At 44.4% G+C, this 27,168-nt stretch overlaps 1 protein-coding gene across 1 annotated transcript in view; it reads right to left on the bottom strand.

The window, feature by feature from the left end:
• LOC137348185 (plexin domain-containing protein 2-like) overlaps nt 1–27,168 on the bottom strand; it is a 455,424-nt gene that overhangs the window by 121,760 nt on the left and 306,496 nt on the right. The window contains exon 8 of the mRNA XM_068013514.1: nt 9,277–9,372. Within this exon, the coding sequence (XP_067869615.1) occupies nt 9,277–9,372 (96 nt within the window). The remainder of the gene's footprint in view (nt 1–9,276; nt 9,373–27,168) is intronic.

The raw sequence follows: 27,168 nt of genomic DNA, 5'->3' as shown, positions 1-27,168 counted from the left end.
AGAGTTGACCCTTCCCCCGTTCCCTATACAAATAATGCAGAGTTGACCCCTTCCCCCGTTCCCTATACAAATAATGCAGAGTTGACCCCTTCCCCCGTTCCCTGTACAAATAATGCAGAGTTGACCCCTTCCCCCGTTCCCTTTACAAATAATGCAGAGTTGACCCCTTCCCTCGTTCCCTATACAAATAATGCAGAGTTGACCCCTTCCCTCATTCCCTATATAAATAATAGAGTTGACCCATTCCCTCAATCCTATACAAATAATGCAGAGTTGACCCCTTCCCCCGTTCCCTATACAAATAATGCAGAGTTGACCCCTTCCCCCGTTCCCTATACAAATAATGCAGAGTTGACCCCTTCCCTCATTCCCTATACAAATAATGCAGAGTTGACCCCTTCCCCCGTTCCCTATACAAATAATGCATTGACCCCTTCCCTCATTCCCTATGCAAATAATGCAGAGTTGACCCCTTCCCTCATTCCCTATACAAATAATAGAGTTGACCCCTTCCCTCATTCCCTATACAAATAATAGAGTTGACCCATTCCCTCATCCCTGTACAAATAATGCAGAGATGACCCCTTCCCCCGTTCCCTATACAAATAATGCAGAATTGACCCCTTCCCCCGTTCCCTATACAAATAATGCAGAGTTGACCCCTTCCCTCATTCCCTATACAAATAATGCAGAGTTGACCCCTTCCCTCATTCCCTATACAAATAATGCAGAGTTGACCCATTCCCTCATCCCTATACAAATAATGCAGAGTTGACCCCTTCCCCCGTTCCCTATACAAATAATGCATTGATCCCTTCCCTCATTCCCTATACAAATAATGCAGAGTTGACCCCTTCCCTCATTCCTTATACAAATAATGCAGAGTTGACCCCTTCCCCCGTTCCCTATACAAATAATGCAGAGTTGACCCCTTCCCCCGTTCCCTATACAAATAATGCAGAGTTGACCCTTTCCCCCGTTCCCTGTACAAATAATGCAGAGTTGACCCCTTCCCCCGTTCCCTATACAAATAATGCAGAGATGACCCCTTCCCTCGTTCCCTATACAAATAATGCAGAGTTGACCCCTTCCCTCATTCCCTATACAAATAATAGAGTTGACCCATTCCCTCAATCCTATACAAATAATGCAGAGTTGACCCCTTCCCCCGTTCCCGATACAAATAATGCAGAGTTGACCCCTTCCCCCGTTCCCTATACAAATAATGCAGAGTTGACCCCTTCCCCCGTTCCCTATACAAATAATGCAGAGTTGACCCCTTCCCTCATTCCCTATACAAATAATGCAGAGTTGACCCCTTCCCCCGTTCCCTATACAAATAATGCAGAGTTGACCCCTTCCCCCGTTCCCTATACAAATAATGCAGAGTTGACCCCTTCCCCCGTTCCCTATACAAATAATGCAGAGTTGACCCCTTCCCTCATTCCCTATACAAATAATGCAGAGTTGACCAATTCCCCCGTTCCCTATACAAATAATGCATTGACCCCTTCCCTCATTCCCTATACAAATAATGCAGAGTTGACCCCTTCCCTCATTCCCTATACAAATAATAGAGTTGACCCCTTCCCTCATTCCCTATACAAATAATAGAGTTGACCCATTCCCTCATCCCTGTACAAATAATGCAGAGTTGACCCCTTCCCCCGTTCCCTATACAAATAATGCAGAGTTGACCCCTTCCCCCGTTCCCTATACAAATAATGCAGAGTTGACCCCTTCCCTCATTCCCTATACAAATAATGCAGAGTTGACCCCTTCCCTCATTCCCTATACAAATAATGCAGAGTTGACCCATTCCCTCATCCCTATACAAATAATGCAGAGTTGACCCCTTCCCCCGTTCCCTATACAAATAATGCATTGATCCCTTCCCTCATTCCCTATACAAATAATGCAGAGTTGACCCCTTCCCTCATTCCTTATACAAATAATGCAGAGTTGACCCCTTCCCCCGTTCCCTATACAAATAATGCAGAGTTGACCCCTTCCCCCGTTCCCTATACAAATAATGCAGAGTTGACCCCTTCCCCCGTTCCCTGTACAAATAATGCAGAGTTGACCCCTTCCCTCGTTCCCTATACAAATAATGCAGAGTTGACCCCTTCCCTCATTCCCTATACAAATAATAGAGTTGACCCATTCCCTCAATCCTATACAAATAATGCAGAGTTGACCCCTTCCCCCGTTCCCTATACAAATAATGCACAGTTGACCCCTTCCCCCGTTCCCTATACAAATAATGCAGAGTTGACCCCTTCCCTCATTCCCTATACAAATAATGCAGAGTTGACCCCTTCCCCCGTTCCCTATACAAATAATGCATTGACCCCTTCCCTCATTCCCTATGCAAATAATGCAGAGTTGACCCCTTCCCTCATTCCCTATACAAATAATAGAGTTGACCCCTTCCCTCATTCCCTATACAAATAATAGAGTTGACCCATTCCCTCATCCCTGTACAAATAATGCAGAGTTGACCCCTTCCCCCGTTCCCTATACAAATAATGCAGAGTTGACCCCTTCCCCCGTTCCCTATACAAATAATGCAGAGTTGACCCCTTCCCTCATTCCCTATACAAATAATGCAGAGTTGACCCCTTCCCTCATTCCCTATACAAATAATGCAGAGTTGACCCATTCCCTCATCCCTATACAAATAATGCAGAGTTGACCCCTTCCCCCGTTCCCTATACAAATAATGCATTGATCCCTTCCCTCATTCCCTATACAAATAATGCAGAGTTGACCCCTTCCCTCATTCCTTATACAAATAATGCAGAGTTGACCCCTTCCCCCGTTCCCTATACAAATAATGCAGAGTTGACCCCTTCCCCCGTTCCCTATACAAATAATGCAGAGTTGACCCCTTCCCCCGTTCCCTGTACAAATAATGCAGAGTTGACCCCTTCCCCCGTTCCCTATACAAATAATGCAGAGTTGACCCCTTCCCTCGTTCCCTATACAAATAATGCAGAGTTGACCCCTTCCCTCATTCCCTATACAAATAATAGAGTTGACCCATTCCCTCAATCCTATACAAATAATGCAGAGTTGACCCCTTCCCCCGTTCCCGATACAAATAATGCAGAGTTGACCCCTTCCCCCGTTCCCTATACAAATAATGCAGAGTTGACCCCTTCCCCCGTTCCCTATACAAATAATGCAGAGTTGACCCCTTCCCTCATTCCCTATACAAATAATGCAGAGTTGACCCCTTCCCCCGTTCCCTATACAAATAATGCAGAGTTGACCCCTTCCCCCGTTCCCTATACAAATAATGCAGAGTTGACCCCTTCCCCCGTTCCCTATACAAATAATGCAGAGTTGACCCCTTCCCTCATTCCCTATACAAATAATGCAGAGTTGACCAATTCCCCCGTTCCCTATACAAATAATGCATTGACCCCTTCCCTCATTCCCTATACAAATAATGCAGAGTTGACCCCTTCCCTCATTCCTTATACAAATAATGCAGAGTTGACCCCTTCCCCCGTTCCCTATACAAATAATGCAGAGTTGACCCCTTCCCCCGTTCCCTATACAAATAATGCATTGACCCCTTCCCTCATTCCCTATACAAATAATAGAGTTGACCCATTCCCTCATCCCTATACAAATAATGCAGAGTTGACCCCTTCCCCCGTTCCCTATACAAATAATGCATTGACCCCTTCCCTCATTCCCTATGCAAATAATGCAGAGTTGACCCCTTCCCTCATTCCTTATACAAATAATGCAGAGTTGACCCCTTCCCTCGTTCCCTATACAAATAATGCAGAGTTGACCCCTTCCCTCATTCCCTATACAAATAATAGAGTTGACCCATTCCCTCATTCCTACACAAATAATGCAGAGTTGACCCCTTCCCTCATTGCCTATACAAATAATGCAGAGTTGACCCCTTCCCTCATTCCCTATACAAATAATGCAGAGTTGACCCCTTCCCTCATTCCCTATACAAATAATGCAGAGTTGACCCCTTCCCTCATTCCCTATACAAATAATAGAGTTGACCCATTCCCTCATCCCTATACAAATAATGCAGAGTTGACCCCTTCCCCCGTTCCCTATACAAATAATGCAGAGTTGACCCCTTCCCTCATTCCCTATACAAATAATGCAGAGTTGACCCCTTCCCTCATCCCTATACAAATAATGCAGAGTTGACCCCTTCCCCCGTTCCCTATACAAATAATGCAGAGTTGACCCCTTCCCCCGTTCCCTATACAAATAATGCAGAGTTGACCCCTTCCCCCGTTCCCTATACAAATAATGCATTGACCCCTTCCCTCATTCCCTATACAAATAATAGAGTTGACCCATTCCCTCATCCCTATACAAATAATGCAGAGTTGACCCCTTCCCCCGTTCCCTATACAAATAATGCATTGACCCCTTCCCTCATTCCCTATGCAAATAATGCAGAGTTGACCCCTTCCCTCATTCCTTATACAAATAATGCAGAGTTGACCCCTTCCCTCGTTCCCTATACAAATAATGCAGAGTTGACCCCTTCCCTCATTCCCTATACAAATAATAGAGTTGACCCATTCCCTCATTCCTACACAAATAATGCAGAGTTGACCCCTTCCCTCATTGCCTATACAAATAATGCAGAGTTGACCCCTTCCCTCATTCCCTATACAAATAATGCAGAGTTGACCCCTTCCCTCATTCCCTATACAAATAATGCAGAGTTGACCCCTTCCCTCATTCCCTATACAAATAATAGAGTTGACCCATTCCCTCATCCCTATACAAATAATGCAGAGTTGACCCCTTCCCCCGTTCCCTATACAAATAATGCAGAGTTGACCCCTTCCCTCATCCCTATACAAATAATGCAGAGTTGACCCCTTCCCCCGTTCCCTATACAAATATCGCAGAGTTGACCCCTTCCCCCGTTCCCTATACAAATAATGCAGAGTTGACCCTTTCCCCCGTTCCCTATACAAATAATGCAGAGTTGACCCTTTCCCCACCTTGGTGGCGCCAGCATTCCCTGGACGGGAAAGTGCCACACATCGCGCTGAAGATCAGGAACTGAAGGCAAGATCGCTGTGGGTAACATTTAAATTAATGCAAAGATCTAATTAGTTAATGGAAAGCAGGGTCCCGTCGCAGAGCAGTGGAGGGGCCACCGCTGGCGGGAAGGTCGGGCCCGGCATTCCCAACGTCGGGTTCTCTGGCGGCTGCTGCTGCTCCTATTCTTCGCCCCACGCCCCCCGCTACGGAACCCGACGCCAGGCTGGGAACAAAATCCAGCCCGATGTTTCTTCTTGTCGGGGGATCTAGAACTAGGGGACAGAGTTTCAAAATTAAGTGTCTCCCATTTCAGATGGAGGCAAGGAGGAATTTCTTCTCTCTGAGGTTCATTAATCTTTGAAATTCAGTTTCCCAGAGAGTGGTGGAGGCTGGGTCATTCCAGGCTGAGTTAGACAGATTTTGATTCTACAGGGGAGTCAAGGGTTATGGGGAGCCGACAGGAAAGTGGGTTAGGATCACAATCAAATCAGCCATGATCTTATTGAATGATGGAGCAGGCTCAAGGGGTTGAATGGCCTACTCCTGTTCCTATTTCTTCTGATCTTTACCTTCTCTGTTCCAAAAAGAACAGTCCTAACTTTTACAGTCTCTCCACATAACTGAAGTCTCGCACAGAAACACAGAAACATAGAAAAATAGGAGCAGGAGTAGGCCATTCGGCCCTTCGAGCCTGCTCTGCCATTCAATACGATCATGGCTGATCATCCAAACTCAGTAACCTGTTCCTGCTTTCTCCCCATATCCCTTGATCCCATTAGCCCTAAGAACTATATCTAACTCTTTCTTGAATATATTTAATGATTTGGCCTCAACTGCTTTCTGTGGTAGAGAATTCCACAGGTTCACCTCTCTCTGAGTGAAGAAATCCTTCCTCATCTCAGTTTTAAATGGCTTACCCCTTATCCTTAGACTGTGACCCCTGTTCCTGGACTCCCCCTCCATTGGGAACATCCTTCCTGCATCTAGTCTGTCCAATCTGGTTAGAATTTTCTATGAGATCCCCTCTCATTCTTCTAAACTCTAGCGAATATAAGCCTAATCGACCCAATCTCTCTTCATACGTCAGTCCTGCCATCCCAGGAATCAGTCTGATGAACCTTCACTGCACTCCCTCCATAGCAAGAACATCCTTCCTCAGATAAGGAGACCAAAACTGCACACAGTACTCCAGATTTTTTTTTTTACCTTATCACTTACAGGGTAGGTTTAAAAAGAGAACTTTCCCCTCATTTTATAAAGCTATTTCCAGGCACTAACAGCTGTTTCTCACCAACCAATCACCTTGCAGCTTTCCTGCGATGTCACTGTTGATTTTCTTTTCAAACTCCGGTGCACCTGGACTCCTCTCCCCACAGGTCCGCTCCGCTCCTGGAAGTTAAGTGACTGGGCCTCGATCATCGGGCTCAATTTATCCTCTTCTCTCGTTTGGCGTTCTCCCCACAGGTCCACTCTTCTCCACTCCCGGAAGGTAAGTGACTGGGCCTCGATCCTCGGGCTCCATTTATCCTCTTCTCTCGCTCGGCGTTCTCGCCACATGTCCGCTCCGCTCCCGGAAGGTAAGTGACTGGGCCTCGATCCTCTGGCTCAATTTATCCTCTTCTCTCGCTCAGTGTTCTCCCCGTGGGTCCGCTCCGCTCCCAGAAGGTAAGTCTGGTAAAATCTTGGTAAACCTTCTCTGTAGCCGTTCTAATGCCTTTACATCTTTCCTGGTGCTCGGATTGTCCACAATAAACGAGCTGAGGCCTAACCATTGATTTATAAAGTTCTAGCATGATTTCTTTGTTTTTATATTCTATTCCTCGATTTATAAACCCAAGTTACACATATGCTTTTTTAACCACCTTATCAACTTGCCATGCCACATTTAACGATTTGTGTATGGTCATCAAGGTCTCTTTGTTCATCTACTCTTTTCAAAATCGTGCCATTTATAATACACTGTCTTTCCAAATTAGTCCTTCCAAAGTGCATCACTTCACATTTCTCCTCGTTGAACTCCACCTGCCATATATCTGGCTATTTCACCATCATGTCTATGTTATCCTGAGGCCTATAACTATCCTCATCATGATCAACTACATTGGCAAGTGTTGTATCATCTGCAAACTTTATAATGCTGCTCCCTACACCCAAGTCTAGGCCACTTCTAAAAAAATTGCAAAGAGTAATGGACTCAAAACTGACACTTGGGGAACACCATTGCAAACCACCTGCCTTCACCACCCTTTGCTTTCTGTCACTGAGGCAATTTTGTAACCTGTTTCGACTGAGGCTAGAGGAGTGCACTGTTTTTTCTAGTTCCACTTCTCCACAGGTCGCAATATATATTTAAATTTTTTCCCACTTACCGATACAGTCAATCATAGATTCTATTTTTATCCCAGAATAAAACACACCAACCAGGTTTCTTTAATAAACAACAAAGTTATTAGTTTATTATAAAACAAGTCTTAACCAGTAATGAAGTAAAGGATAAATACACAGCTTAAAATATTAAAGTTCCATTTTTACCTACCCCCTCACACTTACACAGGTTAACTGGAAAAATAGAAGGAAATTTTGCTTTAGAGCTCTGATACAAAAAAAAGACAAAAAATAACACTTGCTCATTCTTGAAGAAAAAATAGACAATATGGAAAGATGTCCTTTGTTTTGGTTTGGCGTCCCAAATGTGTATATATCGCTATCACTGGGATCTTCCTAGAACAGTTCTTTCCAGGCGATATTGAAGATCAGTTTGGGTAGACTTTCAAGGAAATGCAGCTACAGAGGTTTCAGATAGGCCTAACAGCAGAAATGCGGCAACAGGGGATTCCGTTCCCATACTTTCAAGATGCAGGGTTTCTTCAAATACAGGAGGAGAAAGGAGACTGACACACTGGATACGCAGAGTTTCTTTCCAAGAGAGAGAAAGAGATGAGCTGGGTTTTCTTGGTAGGCAAAAACCAACTGTCTTTTTTAACAATTCAAAGTGAAACCAAAAACATTCCAGATGTCAAGCCTCCTGACCTCTAGAAATCTTGACCTGCCACTTCTCTGTAAACATCTTCTCCAAGTCAAAACAACAAGCTCCCTGCTTATATTTTATCTGAAAACAGGTGCCTTCCAGTATGGGCTTGTTTACAAGCCAAGTCCAGGAAGTCTCTTTGAAAAAAAAATGCAAAGTTCAGCATCTCTTCAAGCTTCTAGATGAATCAATGTCCATAATTCAACTATAAGTCTTTAAAAATATATTTTACAAAAAATAGAAGCACTCTCATTACAAACCATACTGCCACTTTCCCCTTAATTCCACAGTTAGGTAGCACTGCAAAGCATCTCCTGAAGCATCGATATCAAGGCAGCGTTGGACTGGGTATAACATTATGGAACCCTACAAAAAACTGCAGAATACCCTCTAGTCGCAGCAGTCATCACCGACACACATATTAGCTGTGATAGTTGGAGACCAATCATCTCAGCTCCAGCGAATTGCTGGAAGTTTCCTTAGCGAACTGCCTTGGTCCAACTGTCTATAGCTGCTTTACCAACATTCTTGACTTCATCATAAAGATAAGATTAGGGCTGTTCAGTGGTATTTCTAGTGTTCAGCTTTATTCACAACTCTTTTGGTGACTGGTGCTGGCTTACAGCAAGACCTGGACAACATCCATGCTTGGGCTGACAAATGACTAGCGATATTTGTTTCACATAAGTGCTAAACAATGACCATTGATGCATTGTGGTTACAGTATCTACTATCTACAGGATACCCTGCAACATTTCACCAAGATTATTTCAATAACACCTCCCAAGCCCAAGATCTCTCCCAAGAAGGACAAGGTCAGCAAGATCATGGTAATACCATTATCATCAACTTCCCCTCCATATCACACACACCATCTTGACGTGCACATATAATGCTGTTCTTCATCATTGCTGAGTCAAAATGCTAGAACTCCCTATCTAATGCCACCATGCGAATGGTATCAAGACAAGAACTGCAGTGTTTCAAGGAGAAGGCCCACCACCATTTCCTCAGGGCGACTACAGATGGGCAATAAATACAGCTTTGTCAGTGTTGTGCAAGTCCCAAGAATGGATAAACGATAACTAGTCCCATCCACTTTAGTGCTTTTTCCTCAACATGCTGCTTGAAAGATGCAAACTTCTACAGCACAGCTAATCAAATTTGCATGAAGATAAGATTGATAAATTAATACTTACTGGCGAGAGGGATCATTTCAACAGCAGACATGTTAGTGACCTTTGACATCTGCAGTTCAACTCGGTGGTACTCGTAAATTGTTCTTCTGCGTACATCTGAAATGTAGAACGTTCTATTGAAAGGTTACAGTTTTGCACTGATGTGCTTGCAGTTTGTTCTTAACCATGATCTTTATATCTTTTTACACTTAAGTTTTTGGTAATTCAGGAATATAACAGTCTTCCCAGGCCAGTTATTCTTTTTAAGTGTTTGGATAGCATACCATGATTCTTAAACATATACTAATATTACAAAAATAAAACTACCCAAATATTAAGAATAAATTGTTGCCCCTGTACAACTAAAATACGCTACAAAATACGTGTTTTCTTCATTCACTTGGCTTCCTCAATATCCTTGGGCAGCAGAGCATTTACCAAAAATGGTGTTCTTTCATTGGATGAAAACTGTTTCAGCATGTTAAAAGCAAAAGTTTAAATATTCACATCAGAGACATAAAAGAAACTATAAAACCAGGATGGGCTGCCAAGACCCATGTCGGTGACACGAGTGCAGTCATGCCAGATATGTAAGCTTGTCGACTACACAGGAAGTGTTAAATTGCGGTACAATTAGTTGTGATACAACTACAGGGTGTCTTTATTGTTGTAACATAGGGATATATAGCAGCTAATTTCATACAGCAAGGTCCCAGAAACAGCAATGAAATAAATGATCAGATAACCTGTATTGATGGTGCTGGTTGAAGGAAGGGCAAATATTAGCTGGGACACAAGGAGAATTCCCTGCCCATTTTCCATTTGTGTCATTTTTATTATTCGATCATGGGATGTGAGCATTGCAGGCAAGGCCAACATTTATTTCCTGTCCCTAATTGCTCTTGAGAAGGTGGTGGTGAGCTGTCTTCATCCAACCACAGCAGTCCATGTGGGGTAGGTACACCTACAGTACTTTCAGGAAGGGAGTTCCACAATTTTGACCCAGCGACAGTGAAGGAATAGCGATATAGTTCCAAGTCAGGATGGTGTGTGGGTGGAGGGGAACTTGCAGGTGGCGGTGTTCCACACATCTGCTGCCCTTGTCCTTCTAGGCAGAAGAGGTCAATGGATCTGGTAATTATGTGATAATGGCAGTAAAAATGTTCACAAAAGCAGTAAAATTTCACTTGGTTCTCTAATGTCCTTTAGTTAAGGGACTCTGCTACACCCACCCAACCTAACCTACAAGTAACTCCAGCCCCACACTGCATGGTTGACTTTCTCATTAGAGGGAGGCTTGATGCACACATGATAGAGAAGTGAATAGAAGGATCTGGGGTCAGGGTAGGAAGAGGTGATTAGAATGCGTGCAAGCTTGTGCGGAGTATAAATTTGTACATACTCTATTGGGATTTTCTGTTAATTTGTTGTAGACAGCTTTTTCACAACTAGTACAAAATATTGCATGCAAATTAAGTCAAGCTGCTAGTTGAAAGTTGCTAAATATGCCTGTGAAACAAGCAACACGTTCCATAAGAAATGTATGCTTACTCTAAATTTCAGTTACAAACACAGAAATCTTTGCACAGTCTTTGGACAATCTGCCTTATTGTGAACATTAGTTACCCATTTATACTCCACAAGGAAAGTTTTACATAACTATTCCCTGCTTCACAAAGGTATTTATTCATCTGCATATTTTACTGTTCATCCTTGGCATGCTACACGTCACAACAGGTCCAGTTCTGTGGCGGCAAAGACAAGACTTTACCCCAGTTCCAATGTCCAAAAACACAAAAATAAGCAATCTATATAAACAGAATATTAGGCTGGCTTGGTGGTATATTTACAGCTTGAGGACCCAACTTAATCACTTGATTTGATGTGGTCAGATTGAAGAGATATTTGATTCTTACATTATATTATTACACAGAGGTCAGCATTTTATTCTCTATATATTTTCTGACAAAACAGGAATGTAATCCAAGTTTGCCTAGTCTCTCATCATAACTGTGATCCTTCATTCCAGCTGTCATCCTCGCTATTTATTGCTGGGCTTTCTCCTTTTGAAGGTAGGATTCCAAAACTCAAAACAATACTGCAGATGAGGTCTGACTCATGTTCTGTATAACTGCAGTCATGCATTCTTGTTTTTATATTCTATTCTTCTTGTGATTAATTTCAGTACAGGGTCTCTTGCTGTTCATGGTATATATCAATGATTTAGACTTAAATTTAGGGGGCATGATTAAGAAGTTTGCAGATGATACGAAAATTGGGCGTGTGCTTGATAGTGGGGAAGAAAGCGAGGAAGTGTAGGAAGATGTCAATGGATTGGTCAGGTGGGCAGAAATGTGGCAAATGGAATTCAATGCAGAGGTAATGCATTTGGGGAAGACAAATAAGGGAAAGGAACAGACAATAAATGGTAGGAAGTGTAGAGCAACAGAAGGACCTTGGAGTACCATGTCCACAGATCCTTGAAGGTAGCAAAACAGGTAGATTAGGTGGTCAAGAAGGCATGTGGGACACGTTCCTTCATTGGCTGTGCATAAGAGCAGGGAGGTTATGCTAGAACTGTTAAAACACTAGTTAGACCACAGCTAGCGTACTGCATACAGTTCTGCTCACCGCATTACAGGAAGGATGTGATTGTACAAGAGATGGTAGAGAGGAGATTTACAAGGGTATTGTCAGGAATGGGAATTTTAGCTATGAGGAAAGATTGGATCGGCTGGGCTTGTTTTCTTTGGAACAGAGGAGGCCGAGAGAAGATTTAATTGAAGTGTAAAGAATTATGAGGGGTCTAGATAGAGTGGATAAGAAGGACCTATTTCCCTTAGCAGAGAAGTCAATAATCAGGGGCCAAAAATTTAAAGTAATTGGTAGAAGGACTAGAGGGAAGTTGAGGAGTAGATTTTTCATCCAGATGGTGGTGGGGGTCTGGAACTCACTGTCTGAAAGGGTGAAAGAGGAAGAAACTCTCATTGCCTTTAAAAAACACTTGGATACGCTCTTGAGGTGCCATAACCTATAGGGCTTCGGACCAAGAGTTGCTAGATGGGATTAGGCTGGATAGCTCTTCATCTGACACGGACATGATGTGCTGAATGGTCTCCTTCTGTGCCATAAATGTTTCTTTGTTTTTATGTAGCATAGCAGCTCATTAAACATTTTGGCTACGTTTTACATCTGCAAGCTATCTTTTAATAACCTATGTACCTGGATGTTAAAATATTCTTGTTTAGCTATTCCCTGTCGTATCACCATTTAGATTGCATTCCCCTGTGCCACTCTCATGTCTCATTCCCTTCCTTTCTAAGCTCCCCCTCCCAATCACCTTTGCTTCCATTCTAAGCACTCAGTTGAAGTTTAGTGCCGGCAGTACAGTGGCCCAAAACTCCAAATATCTTTGCCGGTGAGCTGCCTGCGTACACCCAACAAGTCACCAGTCCCAATTAAACAAGGTCCAAGGCTGGTATTGGGTGCTCCTCAGGCCTACCCAATTTGCACCAGTCCTTATATCTAAAGAGCACCATTTTGCATGTTATGTTGACCTGCATCTTCTGTCGTTTTGCTGGTTTGCTTAAACTATTTATGTCCTTTTGCAATTTCTTGCTATCTTTGCTTATAATTTTGCCAATTTTTGTTCTGCTTGAAATATTTGTTGTGACTTATTTAAAAATTAATCTATATTAATTTTATCATCCATGCTTTCTCTTCCTCTTTCTTTTTAATTGACTATTTTTAATCCATATTTCCAATGCTATTCCTTTCTTGTCTTTTTTTAATATCATATCTATCATAATTCATAAAGCCATTTTTATATTTGTGTGAGTACTTCAATCAGTTTTGAAGCATCAATGTCTATGAATTACTCTTCTATTTTACATGCATCCCCTGTAGGTGTACTGGGCTCCAATTTTATACAGAAATCTCTGGGCTGAATTTTTAGCCTCGATTTGGACGGGCACGTAGGTGGGTGGGTGCAAAATTTTACACCGCTGGCCAACATGACAGTTTCTTGGCTCCATCTAGCCCCTGGGTCATTTTCCCAGAGGCGGGATGGGGAGGCAGTAGGGTTACCTGCCCACAAGTGGCAGGTAGCCAACTGAGGCACTTAAAGGCCTATTAAGGCCTACTGTCGGAGGCTGATTTTCAAGTTAGCCTCCAGTTCCCCCACAGGTGGCGGGAGACAGTGCAGCTGCCTAAGGTGGACTTCTGGTGGCAGACTGGAGTGCCATTGTTCCAGGCAGGCTTATAGGCCCTGCCCTGCTTGTCTACCTGGATTCAGCTGCAGGCCGTGCTCTGCAGGGATTCCCCTCCACAGTGGTGGCCCTGCTGCTAAGACCTTTATTTAATTTTAGGTTCAAAAAAGTTGGAGAGAGGGTGCCTCCATCTTGGGGTGCCCTTTCCATCACTTACCTGCCATGGCATCCTGCTGCTGCTTCTGAGTGAGGGCCTCCTACTTGCTTTGAGAGCCCACCCACCATTCTTAATTGGAGGGCAATCCTGCGCTCTGGCCATTAATTAGCCAATTTGAAGCAATCACAGATGAGAGACTGTTCCTCACAGAGTGTGGGCTTCTGATCCCCATTTGGGCCTGAGGCAGGGTCCTGAAGCCCACAGAGAAAATCCTGTCCTTAGAAACTGGAGACCACAGTGACCCAATCCTCACATTTACATAACTGAAAGGAACTCCCTTATCTCGCTGGAAAAATTATGTACCCACATTTTAACTTGTCTACAAAGCCATTTGGTTCACTTTTACACTTGAGTACAGCTGGCACAGGAAGACTCTTAAGTCTGCATCCAGCTACACTCCCATAGTGTAAGAGCACCTTTATTTTTTTCCTATATATCACAATGAAAAACAAAGATTGTTGATACAGGAATATGGAATAGTAAAGATGGTCTAAAGAGGTAGAGGTACAGACATAAGGGGCTGAGTTTTATGTAGCCAGAAGGGGTTCCGACGCCGCGCCAGAAAGGACAGGGGAATCCTGCCTTGGCTGTTCTGGCCGGCGCGGGGTCCCTGTCCCCATTAAGGACAGGAATCTCACCTCCAGGCCCTCTGATGGGCCGGCAGCTCAGTAGTCCTAGCAGTGCCACTGGGAGCGGTGGCTACTGCTGGAACTGCAGCAAGCTCAGGATCAGGAGCAGCACTGGAGCTTTGGAGAGGAGGTAAGTAGGGATGGGCTCGTTGGGACCAGTGAGGCAGACCTTGGCGAGGTGTTGGGGTGGTGGGTGGCTTAGGGAAGGGGGATAGCCGTGTTGGCACAGGGGCAACCTTTGCCACTGGGCCATCCTTGGCCTTCCCCGCCCCTAATTAAATTGAATGGCATTGGAAAAGTGACTGGTACTCCACTGACTGCCTTCCCTCACAATTTTATGGGCCCCCCCCCCCGCAACCCCCTGCCCTGCCCGCCCCTAGAGGGCTGTGAAATTCAGCACAAGGATGGCAATAATGGTTGAGGAAAAAAGGATAGGAAGATTAGAAAACCAGAATTAATATTCAGCAGGTTACCTCTTTTAATAAATGCTTTCTTTCTCTTGTTTACCTTGAATTAACTGAGAAAATTAGCTGTTGCTTCAATTTGAATTTCAACAATATCATATGATAGCTACATATAGGTACAAGTTGAGAAAATATTTGAACAAGAGATTTGGGCTAAAGGTGGACGATTTTATATTTAATTATTCTATTCATAAAATTAATTGGAATTAATTTTTACTTCACCACATGTTTTGATTTTATACTGCCTTATTATTAGCTGTTTCTCTCTTCCCATATAAACCTTGTTGACTTTATAATCTAGAATGCTAAACTATATTTTTTCTCAGGCATCACAGCAAACATAGTTTATTCAATCTGCAGAATTCTGGTAGCTGAAATTTATTTTATTTGCATGCTGAAGTCTTTTAACATCTATATTGTGTGCCTATATTCTATATATTCATTTTGAAAACTCAAGTCTCTCTTCCACTTATCGAGCATAATATTTTGCTTGCATCTAATTTAGCTTTCAGTTAAAAATTTTAGAATCTAAATTCTAATTGTGGAAACATTATTAATTTGGTGGAGGATATTCCATCTCTAGGGTGACTGTTTTTTAGTCAATATCTGCAGATTACCTGAGCTCTTTGACTTTGCTGTCAAAGTGACCGGTAATAGGTTCTCCTTCATTCTCTACTCTGTGACTGTATAAAATTTTCCTCTGTCTATTCATCTTCAAAGTGGCCATTTGTTTTGAAAAATGTAATTGCAGTAGGCTTGAGAACAGGTAAAATACTACAGTGCAATTTTATCACCTGACCTCTACTCCAGATGAAAAATATAAGATGTCTTTGCTTTGATAAAGTGTAGATTTTTTATAATACAATAATCACTGGTTATTCATTTTGGCGACCTAATTTGATTTGTAAAAAATTGATGGACAGAAAAATACTAGCTGGCCCATCAAGTCTGTCCCATATGGTGGTGTTGCAATTAAGCATCATGACCCCCAATGCTCTTTACCCATAGCAGCCATGTAATTTCTTGGGAATTCAAAACTTCAGTTAAAAACAAAGGCCGAGTGGGGGATAAAAAAAAATTCTGAGAAACTCCTCTATGACTCCCAAAGGTGTCCTCTCTGACCTATTTGGCCATTGCATCCAGATTAGATTACAATCTTGCTTTCTCATCCAAATTTATAACATTTGCACAAATCTTCCTGTCATCCATGGACAATTCACCCAGTGCTTTCATCCAGATAATTAATATAGATTGTGAAGAGCAATGGTGCTAAAATTAAAGCATGGGGACCTCCAATTAGTAACTGATCTCCAAGCCGAACCACTACCATTAGTAAGAACCCTTCGTCTACAAGAATGGATCCACTTCCTTACCCAACTCAGGATCTGCTCTCCATCCCACCTGACTTTATCTTGTAAAGTAACCTAGTCTGAGGCATCTTATCAAAAGATGTTTGAATATCTAAGTACACTAATTTAACTGGGCCACCTTCATCTGTCAACCTAGCAACTCCCTGAAAGGGTTAGGGTAGGCGGCGGCATAGTGGTATTATCACTGGACTAGTAACCCAGAGACCCAGGGTATTTCTCTGGGGACATGGGTTCGAATCCCACCGCAGCAGAAGGTGGAATTTGAATTTAATTAATCAATCTGGAATTAAAAGCTAGTCTAATGATGGCCATGAAACCATTGTCGATTGTTGTAAAAACCCATCTGGTTCACTAATGTCCTTTAGGGAAGGAAATCTGCTGTCCTTACCTGGTCTGGCCTACATGTGACTCCAAACCCACAGCAATGTGGTTAACTCTTACATGCCCTCTGAAATGGCCTAGCAAGGCACTCAGTTGTACCTAACCACAACGAAGTCAATAAAAAGGAATGAAACCGGACAGACCACCCGGCATCGACCGAGGCACCGGAAACCACAACGCCAAACCCAGCTCTGTCGACCCTGCAAAGTCTTCCTTACTAACATCTGGGGGCTTGTGCCAAAGTTGGGAGAGCTGTCCCACAGACTAGTCAAGCAACAGCCTGACATAGTCAGACTCACGGAATCATACCTTACAGACAATGTCCCAGACACTGCCATCACCATCACTGGATATGTACTGTCCCACCAGCACGACAGACCCACCAGAGGTGGTGGCACAGTGGTATACAATAGGGAGGGAGTTGCCCTGGATGTCCTCAACATTGACTCCGGACCCCATGAAGTCTCATGGCATCAGGTCAAACATGGGCAAGGTAACCTCCTACTGATTACCACCTACCGCCCTCCCTCAGCTGATGACTCAGTAATCCTCCATGTTGAAACACCACTTGGAGGAAGCACTGAGGGTGGCAAGGGCACAAAATGTACTCTGGGGGGGGGACTTCAATGTCCATCACCAAGAGTGGCTCGGTAGCACCACTACTGACCAAGCTGGCCGAGTCCTAAAGGACATAGCTGCTAGACTGGGTCTGCGGCAGGTGGTGGGGGAACCAACACGAGGGAAAAACATACTTGACCTTTTCCTCACCAATCTGCCTGCCACAGATGCTTCTGTCCATGACTGTATTGGTAGGAGTGACCACCGCACAGTCCTTGTGGAGACGAAGTCCCGCCTTCACATTGAGGATACCGTCCTTCGTGTTGTGTGGCACTATCACCATGCTAAATGGGATAGATTTTGAACAGATCTAGCAATGCAAAACTGGGCATCCATGAGGCGCTGTGGGCCATCAGCAGCAGCAGAATTGTACTCGTCCACAATCTGTAACCTCATGGCCCGGCATATCCCCACTCTACCATTACCATCAAGCCAGGGGACCAACCCTGGTTCAATGAAGAGTGCAGGAGGGCATGCCAGGAGCAGCACCAAGCATACCTCAAAATGAGGTGTCAACCTGGTGAAGCTACAACACAGGACTATCTGCGTGCCAAACTGCGTAAGCAGCACGTGATAGACAGAGCTAAGCGATCCCATAACCAACGGATCAGATCTAAGCTCTGCAGTCCTGCAACATCCAGCCATGAATGGTGTTGGACAATTAAACAACTAACTGGAGGAGGTGGCTCCACAAATATCCCCATCCTCAATGATGTGGGAGCCCAGCACATCTGTGCGAAAGATAAGGCTGAAGCATTTGCAACAATCTTCAGCCAGAAGTGCCGAGTTGATGATCCATCTCAGCCCCCTCCTAAAGTCCCCAGCATCACAGATGCCAGACTTCAGCCAGTTCGATTCACTCTGCGTAATATCAAGAAATGACTGAAGGCACTGGATACTGCAAAAGCTATGGGCCCTGACAATATTCCGGCAATAGTACTGAAGACCTGTGCTCCAGAAATTGCCGTGCCCCTAGCCAAGCTGTTCCAGTACAGCTGCAACACTGGCATTTACCCTGCACTGTGGAAAATTGCCCAGGTATGTCCTGTACACAAAAAGCAGGACAAGTCCAACCCGGCCAATTACCGCCCTATCAGCCTATTCTCAATCATCAGTAAAGTGATGGCAGGTGTCATCAACAGTGCCATCAAGCGGCACTTGCTGAGCAATAACCTGCTCAGTGATGCTCAGTTTGGGTTTCGCCAGGGCCACTCAGCTCCTGACATCATTACAGCCTTGGTTCAAAGATGGACAAAAGAGTTGAACTCAAGAGGTGAGGTGAGAGTGACTGCCCTCGACATCAAGGCTGCATTTGACCGAGTATGGCATCAAGGAGCCCTAGCAAAACTGAGGTCAATGGGAATCAGGGGGAAAACCCTCCGCTGGCTGGAGTCATACCTAGTACAAAGGAAGATGGTTGTGGTTGTTGGAGGTCAATCATCTGAGCTCCAGGACATCACTGCAGGAGTTCCTCAGGGTAGTGTCCTAGGCCCAACCATCTTCAGCTGCTTCATCAATGACCTTCCTTCATAAGGTCAGAAGTGGGGATGTTCGCTGATGATTGCACAATGTTCAGCACCATTCGTGACTCCTCAGATACTGAAGCAGTCCATGTAGAAATTCAGCAAGACCTGGACAATATCCAGGCTTGGGCTGATAAGTGGCAAGTTAGGGGCTACCATTGACCAGAAACTGAACTGGAGTAGCCATATAAATACCGTGGCTACAAGAGCAGGTCAGAGGCTAGGAATCCTGAGGCGAGTAACTCACCTCCCGACTCCCCAAAGCCTGTCCACCATCTGCAAGGCACAAGTCAGGAGTGTGATGGAATACTCTCCACTTGCCTGGATGGGTGCAGCTCCAACATCACTCAAGAAGCTCAACACCATACAGGACAAAGCAGCCCGCTTGATTGGCACCCCACCTCCAAACATTCACTCCCTCTACCACCGACGCACAGTGGCAGCAGTGTGTACCATCTACAAGATGCACTGCAGCAATGCACCAAGGCTCCTTAGACAGCACCTTCCAAACCCACGACCTCTCCCAACTAGAAGGACAAGGGCATAAATACATGGGAACACCACCAGCTGCAAGTTCCCCTCCAAGTCACACACCATCCTGACTTGGAACTATATCGCCGTTCCTTCACTGTCGCTGGGTCAAAATCCTGGAACTCCCTTCCTAACAGCAGTGTGGGTGTACCTACCCCAAATGGACTGCAGCGGTTCAAGAAGGCAGCTCACTACCACCTTCTCAAGGGCAGTTAGGGAAGGGTAATAAATGCTGGCCTGACCAGTAACGCCCACATCCCATGAATGAATAAAAAAAAATTCAACCAGTTTGGTGAGATGTGATCTTTTTTTTTTAACCAGAAGTTGTGTTGAAGATCTCTAATAACCTCTTCACTGTCTGGGTGACCATAATATAGCATATCCCTAATAACCTCTTTTAGAAATTTGCCGATAACCAAAGTCAAGTTAATGAACCTACAGGGCGTAATCTTGTCCCCTTAAAAAATAATCGCAGGGCATGACCATTTCAGAGTCCTGACTCCATACTTGCTATGCTTGCCGGCGCAAACCTCTGGAAGGCAGCCTCCTAATTGGCTGCCCCTCATCCGTCGTCCAATTAAAGACAGCAAGCAGGTCCAATAAGAGGGCCTGCAGCCTTGAAAGGATGACAGCCCCATCGGCAGAGGTAGGCACTGCCGCTGCAGTATGGGGGCCGCCAGGGCACCTCCATCTTGTGACGCCTTCTGAAGAGGTATTTACTTTTTAAAATTAGAGTGCCACCAAAACTGCTAGGCCAACCCTGTGGAGGGGAAACCCCTTGTGGGATGGCCTACAGCTGCAGCTTTGACCCCCTGATCCCTGCACCTCAATTGGCAGAGGTGCCGTACTGAAAGAGGCCTCACAGGTCTTCGACTGGCCACTTGCCGGGCATTGGCCTCGGGGGGGACCCAACCGCTGCCGGGAAGATCCCGCTGGCATCCCCAATCTGCCCAGAATTGGGCACTTAATTATGTAGATTGGCTACTCACAACTGCCAGGCAGGTATCCCTTGCCAGTTTCACTTCGCCTCTAGCCAGATCAGCCGGAGGTGGGAACACATCGGCTCACCAACCCAATGCCATCATTTCAAAATTTTGTCTTGGTTCCACCTTCAAACTCACCTCTGTGGGACCGGGAAGATTCCACCCATAATTTCCTGGTTCAGACTCGTGGAATATTGATCCAGCACGGGCCTCATTCCAATCCATGAGAACAAATCCTGACTCTTATGAGCTGGTAAAAATGTAAGCTAGGAGCTCAGTCAGTGCAGTTCCCATTTCTTTGATCACCCTGGAGTGAATGCTGTCTACTTCGGTTTGAGATCCCTTATTCATCCCAGGATTGTATCTGCATCCACTTCGACATTTACAACTTTCCAGCAAACTACATTGAGCATAGTCTACTGGAGTGAAGACTGATGTGAAGTAGTCATTTAAAACCTCTGGCATCTCCTAGGAGTTTAGCTGAACCTACCCTGAAGCATCCTTTATCACCCTGACTCCACAAACGCCTCAAAAAGTTATCCTATACAATCTCCAGTGGCCTTTTGGCCACCCTGATAGCAGCTTTCTTAGCTATAGAGCTTGGCTAAGGGCAATCACTGCCCTCCTGGGAGTTAATTTGTTTTAGTCTATAAAACTATTTTTTGCTCAAATCTTTTTGTTCTTGCAGATGGCCTGTTAGTACAATGACTTTGTTCTATCTTGTGCACTTATTTTGATGCTATGGATGTACATGAATTCCTTTTGTATTGGAATACCTTAAAAGGCGTTCCATTTTTCTTCTGTGTTGGTAATTTCCTCACCTAGTCGGATTGCCCAAATGATGCTTCTGCTGCTTCATAGATGATTGAGCTTAGTGACTTCCAAGCTTCAACAATGCCATCTTCGCTGTCTGCAGCGCATTATGGGTATATCCTAGCAGGACAAAGTCAAAAATGCGGTAGTCCTCTCAAAGGCAGAGCTCCCAAGTGTGTCGGCACTAATCAAACAGAGGTGGCTTCGGTGGATCGGACATGTCCGCAGGATGGAAGATGGTCGCATTCCCAAGGACATACAAACATACGAATTAGGAGCAGGAGTAGGCCACTTGGCCCTTCGAGCCTGCTCCGTCATTCAATAAGTTCATGGCTAAACTGATTACTCCACATTTCCACCAACCCCCAATAACCTTCTACCCCCTTCCTTATCCAGAATCTATCTACCTCTGTCTTAAAAATATTCAAAGACTCTGCTTCCACCGCCTTTTGAGGAAGAGAATTCCAAAGACTCTCAACCCTGAGAGAAAAAATTTCTCCTCATCTCGGTCTTAAATGGGCGACCCCTTATTTTTAAACAGCGACCCCTAGTTCTAGATTCTCCCACAAGGGGAAACATCCTTTCCACATCCACCCTGTCAAGACCCTTTAGGATCTTATATGTTTCAATCAAATCACCTCTTACTCTTCTAAATTCCAGCGGATACAAGTCTAGCCTGTCCAATCTTTCCTCGTAAGACAGCCCGCCCATTCCAGGTATTAGTCGAGTAAACCTTCTTTGTACTGTCTCCAATGCATTTACATCCTTCCTTAAATAAGAAAACCAATACTGTACACAGTACTCCAGATGTGGTCACACCAATTCCCTGTATAGCTGGAGCATAACCTCTCTACTTTTGTATTCAGTATCCCTCGCGATAAATGATAACATTCTATTAGCTTTCCTAATTACGTGCTGTACCTTTTGCGATTCATGCACTAGGACACCCAGATCCCTCTGCATCTCAGACCTCTGCAATCTCTTGCCATTTAGATAATATGCTTCTTTGTTATTCTTCCTGCCAAAGTGGACAATTTCCCACTTTCCCACATTATACTGCATTTGCCAGATCTTTGCCCACTCACTTAACCTATTGATATCCCTTTGTAGCCCCCTTATGTCCTCTTCACAAGTTACTTTCCGACCTATCTTTGTGTCAGCAGTAAATTTAGCAGCCATACCTTCGGTCCATTCATCTAAGTCATTTATATAAATTGTAAAAAGTTGAGGCCCCAGCACAGATCCCTGTGGCACATCACTCGTTATATATTGCCAACCAGAAAATGACCCATTTATGTCTACTCTCTGTTTCCAGTTAGCTAGCCAATCTTCGATCCATGCCAATATGTTACCCCCTATACCATGAACTTTTATTTTCGGCAAATACTTTTAATGTGGCACCTTATCAAATGCCTTCTGGAAATCTATGTACAATACATCCACCTTTATCCACAGCACATGTAACTCCCTAAAAGAACTCCAATAAACTGGTTAAACACGGTTTCCCTTTCACAAAACCATATTGACTCTGCCTGATTACCTTGAATTTTTCTAAATGCCCTGCTATAACACCTTTAATAATAGCTTCTAACATTTTTCCTAAGACAGATGTTAAACTAACTGGCCTGTAGTTTCCTGCTCTCTGTCTCCCTCTCATTTTGAATAAAGGAGTTACATTCACTATTTTCCAATCTAATGGAACCTTCCCTGAATCTAGAAAATTAAAACTAACGCATCAACTATCTCACTGGCCACTTCTTTTAACACCCTCGAGACATCGAGTCATAGAGTTATACAGCTTAGAGACAGGCCCTTTGGCCCATCATGTCTGTGCCTGCCATCAAGCACCTATCTAATCTAATCCCATTTTCCAGCAGTTGGCCCGTAGCCTTGTATGCTGTGGCGTTTCAAGTGCTCATCTAAACACTTAAATGTTGTGAGGGTTCCTGCCTCTACCACCCTTTCAGGCAGTGTGTTCCAGATTCCAACCACCCTCTGAGTGAAAAAATGTCCCTCAAATCCCCGCTAAACCTCCTGCCCCTTACCTTAAATCTATGCCCCCTGGTTATTGACACCTCCACTAAGGGAAAACGTTTCTTCCTATCTACCCTATCTACGCCCTCATAATTTTGGATACATCAATCAGATCCCCCCTCAGCCTTCTCTGCTCCAAGGAAAACAACCTTAGCTTATCCAGTCTCTCTTCATAGCTGAAATGCTCCAGCCCAGGCAACATCCTGGTGAATCTCCTCTGCACCCTCTCCAGTGCAAACACATCCTTCCTATAGTGTGGTGCACAGAACTGTACACAGTACTCCAGCTGTGGCCTAACTACCATTTTATACAGCTCCATCATAACCTCTCTGCTCTTATATTCTATGCCTCGGCGAATAAAGGCAAGGATCCCATATGCCTTTCTAACCATCATCTACCTGTGCTGCTACCTTCAGTGATCTATGGACAAGTATACCAAGGTCCCGCTGTACTCCCTAGGGTCCGACCATCCATTGTATATTCCCTTGCCTTGTTAGTCCTCTCAAAATGCATCACCTCACACTTCTCAGGATTAAATTCCATTTGCCACTGCTCTGCCCATCTTACCAGCCCATCTATATTGTCCTGTAATCTAAGGCTTTCCTCCTCACTATTTACCCACCACCAATTTTCGTGTCATTTGCAAACTTACTGATCATACCTCCTACATCACATCTAAATCATTAATGTACACTACAAACAGCAAGGGTCCCAGAACCCATCCCTGCGGTACACCACTGGTCACAGGCTTCTAATTGAAAAACAATCCTTGACCATCGCCCTCTGCCTTCTGCCACGAAGCTAATTTTGGATCCAATTTGCCAAATTGCCCAGGATCCCATGGGCTCTTACCTTCTTGACAAATCTCCCATGCGGGACCTTATCAAAAGCCTTGTTGAAGTCCATTTAGACTACATCAACTGCTTTACCCTCATCAACACACCTAGTCACCTCCTCGAAAAATTCAGTCAAATTTGTTAGTCATCATCTCCCCCTGACAAAGCCATGCTGGCTATCCTAGACTAATCCCTGCCTCTCCAAGTGGAAATTAGTCCTCTCCCTCAGAATTTTTTCCAATAGTTTTCCTACACTGATGTTAGACTCACTGGCCTGTAATTACCTGGTTTATCCCTTCTACCCTTCTTGAATAATGGTACCACATTCGCTATCCTCCAGTCCTCTGGTACCTCTCCTGTGGCCAGAGAGAGATTTTTTTTTTAGATTTTAGATTTAGAGATACAGCACTGAAACAGGCCCTTCGGCCCACCAAGTCTGTGCCGACCATTAACCACCCATTTATACTAATCCTACACTAATCCCATATTCCTACCACTCCTCACCTGTCCCTATATTCCCCTACCACCTACCTATTCCAGGGGCAATTTATAATGGCCAATTTACCTATCAACCTGCAAGTCTTTTGGCTGTGGGAGGAAACCGGAACACCCGGAGGAAACCCACGCAGACACAGGGAGAACTTGCAAACTCCACACAGGCAGTACCCAGAATTGAACCCTGGTTACTGGAGCTGTGAGGCTGCGGTGCTAACCACTGCGCCACTGTGCCGCCCATTTGTGTCAGAGCCCCTGCAGTCTCCTCCCTTGCCTCACATAACAGCCTGGGATACATCTCATCTGGGACTGGGGATTTATCCACTTTTAAGACCGCTAAAACTGCTAATACTTCCTCCTTTTCAATGCTAATTTGTTCGAGTACATCACAATTCCCCTTCCTGATCTCGACAACTACATCGTCCTTCTCCATAGTGAACATAGATGAAAAGTATTCATTTAAAACCTCACCTATGTCCTCCAGCTCCACACACAGATTGCCACTTTGGTCCCTAATGGGCCCCACTCTTTACCTGGTTATCCTCTTACCCTGAATATACTTATCTAATGCCTTGGGTTTTTCCTGGTGGATGAAGTCCATCAGGACCCAGGGACTTGTCAGCCCGCAGTTCCAACAATTTGTTCAGTACCACTTCCCTGGTGATTGTAATTTCCTTGAGTTCCTCCCTCCCTTCCATTTCCTGACGTTACTTGTATCCTCAATAGTGAAGACCGATGCAAAATATCTGTTCAATTCATCTGCCATCTACTTATTATCCATTATTAATTCCCCAGACTCACTTTCTATAGGACCAAAGCTCACTTTAGAATATAGAACATAGAACAGTACAGCACAGTACAGGCCCTTCGGCCCACGATGTTGTGCCGAATCTTTAACCTACTCTAAGATCAAACTAACTACCTATCCTTCATTCTACTATCATCCATGTACCTATCCAAGAGTCGCTTAAATGTCCCTAATGTATCTGCTTCTACTACCACCGCTGGCAGCGCATTCCATGCACCCACCACTCTCTGTGTAAAGAACCTACCTCTGACATCTCCCCGAAACCTTCCTCCAATCACCTTAAAATTATGCCCCCTGGTGATAGCCCTTTCCACCCTGGGAAAAAGTCTCTGGCTATCCACTCTATCTATGCCTCTCATCATCTTGTACCCCTCTATCAAGTCACCTCTCATCCTTCTTCGCTCCAATGAGAAAAGCCCTAGCTCCCTCAATCTTTTTTCGTAGGACATGCCCTCCAGTCCAGGCAGGATCCTGGTAAATCTCCTCTGCACCCTCTCTAAAGCTTCCACATCCTTCCTATAATGAGGCGACCAGAACTGAGCACAATATTCCAAGTGTGGTCGAACCAGGGCCTTATAACCTCGCGGCTCTTAAACTCAATCCCCCTGTTAATGAGCCAACACACCATACGCCTTCTTAACAACCCTATCAACTTGGGTGGCAACTTTGAGCGATCTATGGACATGGACCCCAAGATCCCTCTGTTCCTCCGCACTACCAAGAATCCTGTCTTTAAGCCTATATTCCACATTCAAATTCGACCTTCCAAAATGAATCACTTCACACTTTTCCAGGTTGAACTCCATCTGCCACTTCTCAGCCCAGCTCTGCATCCTGTCAATGTCCCGTTGCAACCTACAACAGCCTTCCACACTATCCACAACTCCAGCAACCTTCGTGTCATCGGCAAACTTGCTAACCCAGCCTTCCACTTCCTCATCCAAGTCATTTATAAAAATCACAAAGAGCAGAGGTCCCAGAACAGATCCTTGTGGAACACCACTGGTCACCGAGCTCCATGCTGAATACGTTCCATCTACTACCACCCTCTGACTTCTATGGGCCAGCCAATTTTGTATCCAGACAGCCAACTTTCCCTGAATCCCATGCCTCCTTACTTTCTGAATGAGCCTACCATGGGGAACCTTATCAAACGCCTTGCTAAAATCCATACACACCACATCCACTGCTCTTCCTTCATCAATGCGTTTTGTCACATCTTCAAAGAATTCAATAAGGCTTGTGAGGCATGACCTGCCCCTTACAAAGCCATGCTGACTATCTCTAATCAAACTTTGTTAACTCTTTTCTTTTTTCAAAATATCTGCAGCCGATACAGATGAGCTGCCAGCCCTGTGATTGGCCAGCTGCTCTTGGGGCGGGATCCTGCTTCCTTAAACTTTGACCTCAAAAGATTGGAAGATCGCTCCCGCGGTCTGAAAAAATGCAGAGGCAGGTTTACCCCCTCTCTTTCAGCTGGCGCCAGCAGCCACGCCTCCTGCACAAAATTCAGCCCTATATAACTTATCTCCCTCCAGTCATTTTTCTTGGCATGTTAATGACTAAATTTGTCCATAAATTGATAAAATTACATTTCCCCTTCCATAGCTTAAACAGATAAATCAGGCTGGAATTTGCTGGAGTAGGGGCATCTCATGGTGTGCTTGGTTAGTTAAAACTTTTTCCTGCATCCTTCAGCTCAATAATCTCTTTCCCACAAAGTTTCTGGGAATGCAAGCTGACAGCGAGGGCAAGAGGGCAGCTGGGACCTTAGTGAATGCAGGTCCAACAGTGAATTTCCTAACGAATGACATTTAAAGATTGAAAAATAAGGAGAGGAAGGACTGAGAAGGAGGATGAATTCAATGTTGAATTGGGTACAGAAAGAGAAATAAAGAAAGATTTGATGAAGAGAGAGAACAAAAAACAAAGAAAAAGTAATTCAAAATGACATTTGTAAAATCACCAACAATTCACTACCTGAAGGAATGAGACACCACAGT

This window comes from Heterodontus francisci, chromosome 2 (assembly GCF_036365525.1).
Source record: "Heterodontus francisci isolate sHetFra1 chromosome 2, sHetFra1.hap1, whole genome shotgun sequence".
NCBI classification, from domain to species: domain Eukaryota; kingdom Metazoa; phylum Chordata; class Chondrichthyes; order Heterodontiformes; family Heterodontidae; genus Heterodontus; species Heterodontus francisci.
Note: the sequence above shows the minus strand (reverse complement) of the source record. Positions and strands in the feature narration are given on the sequence as shown.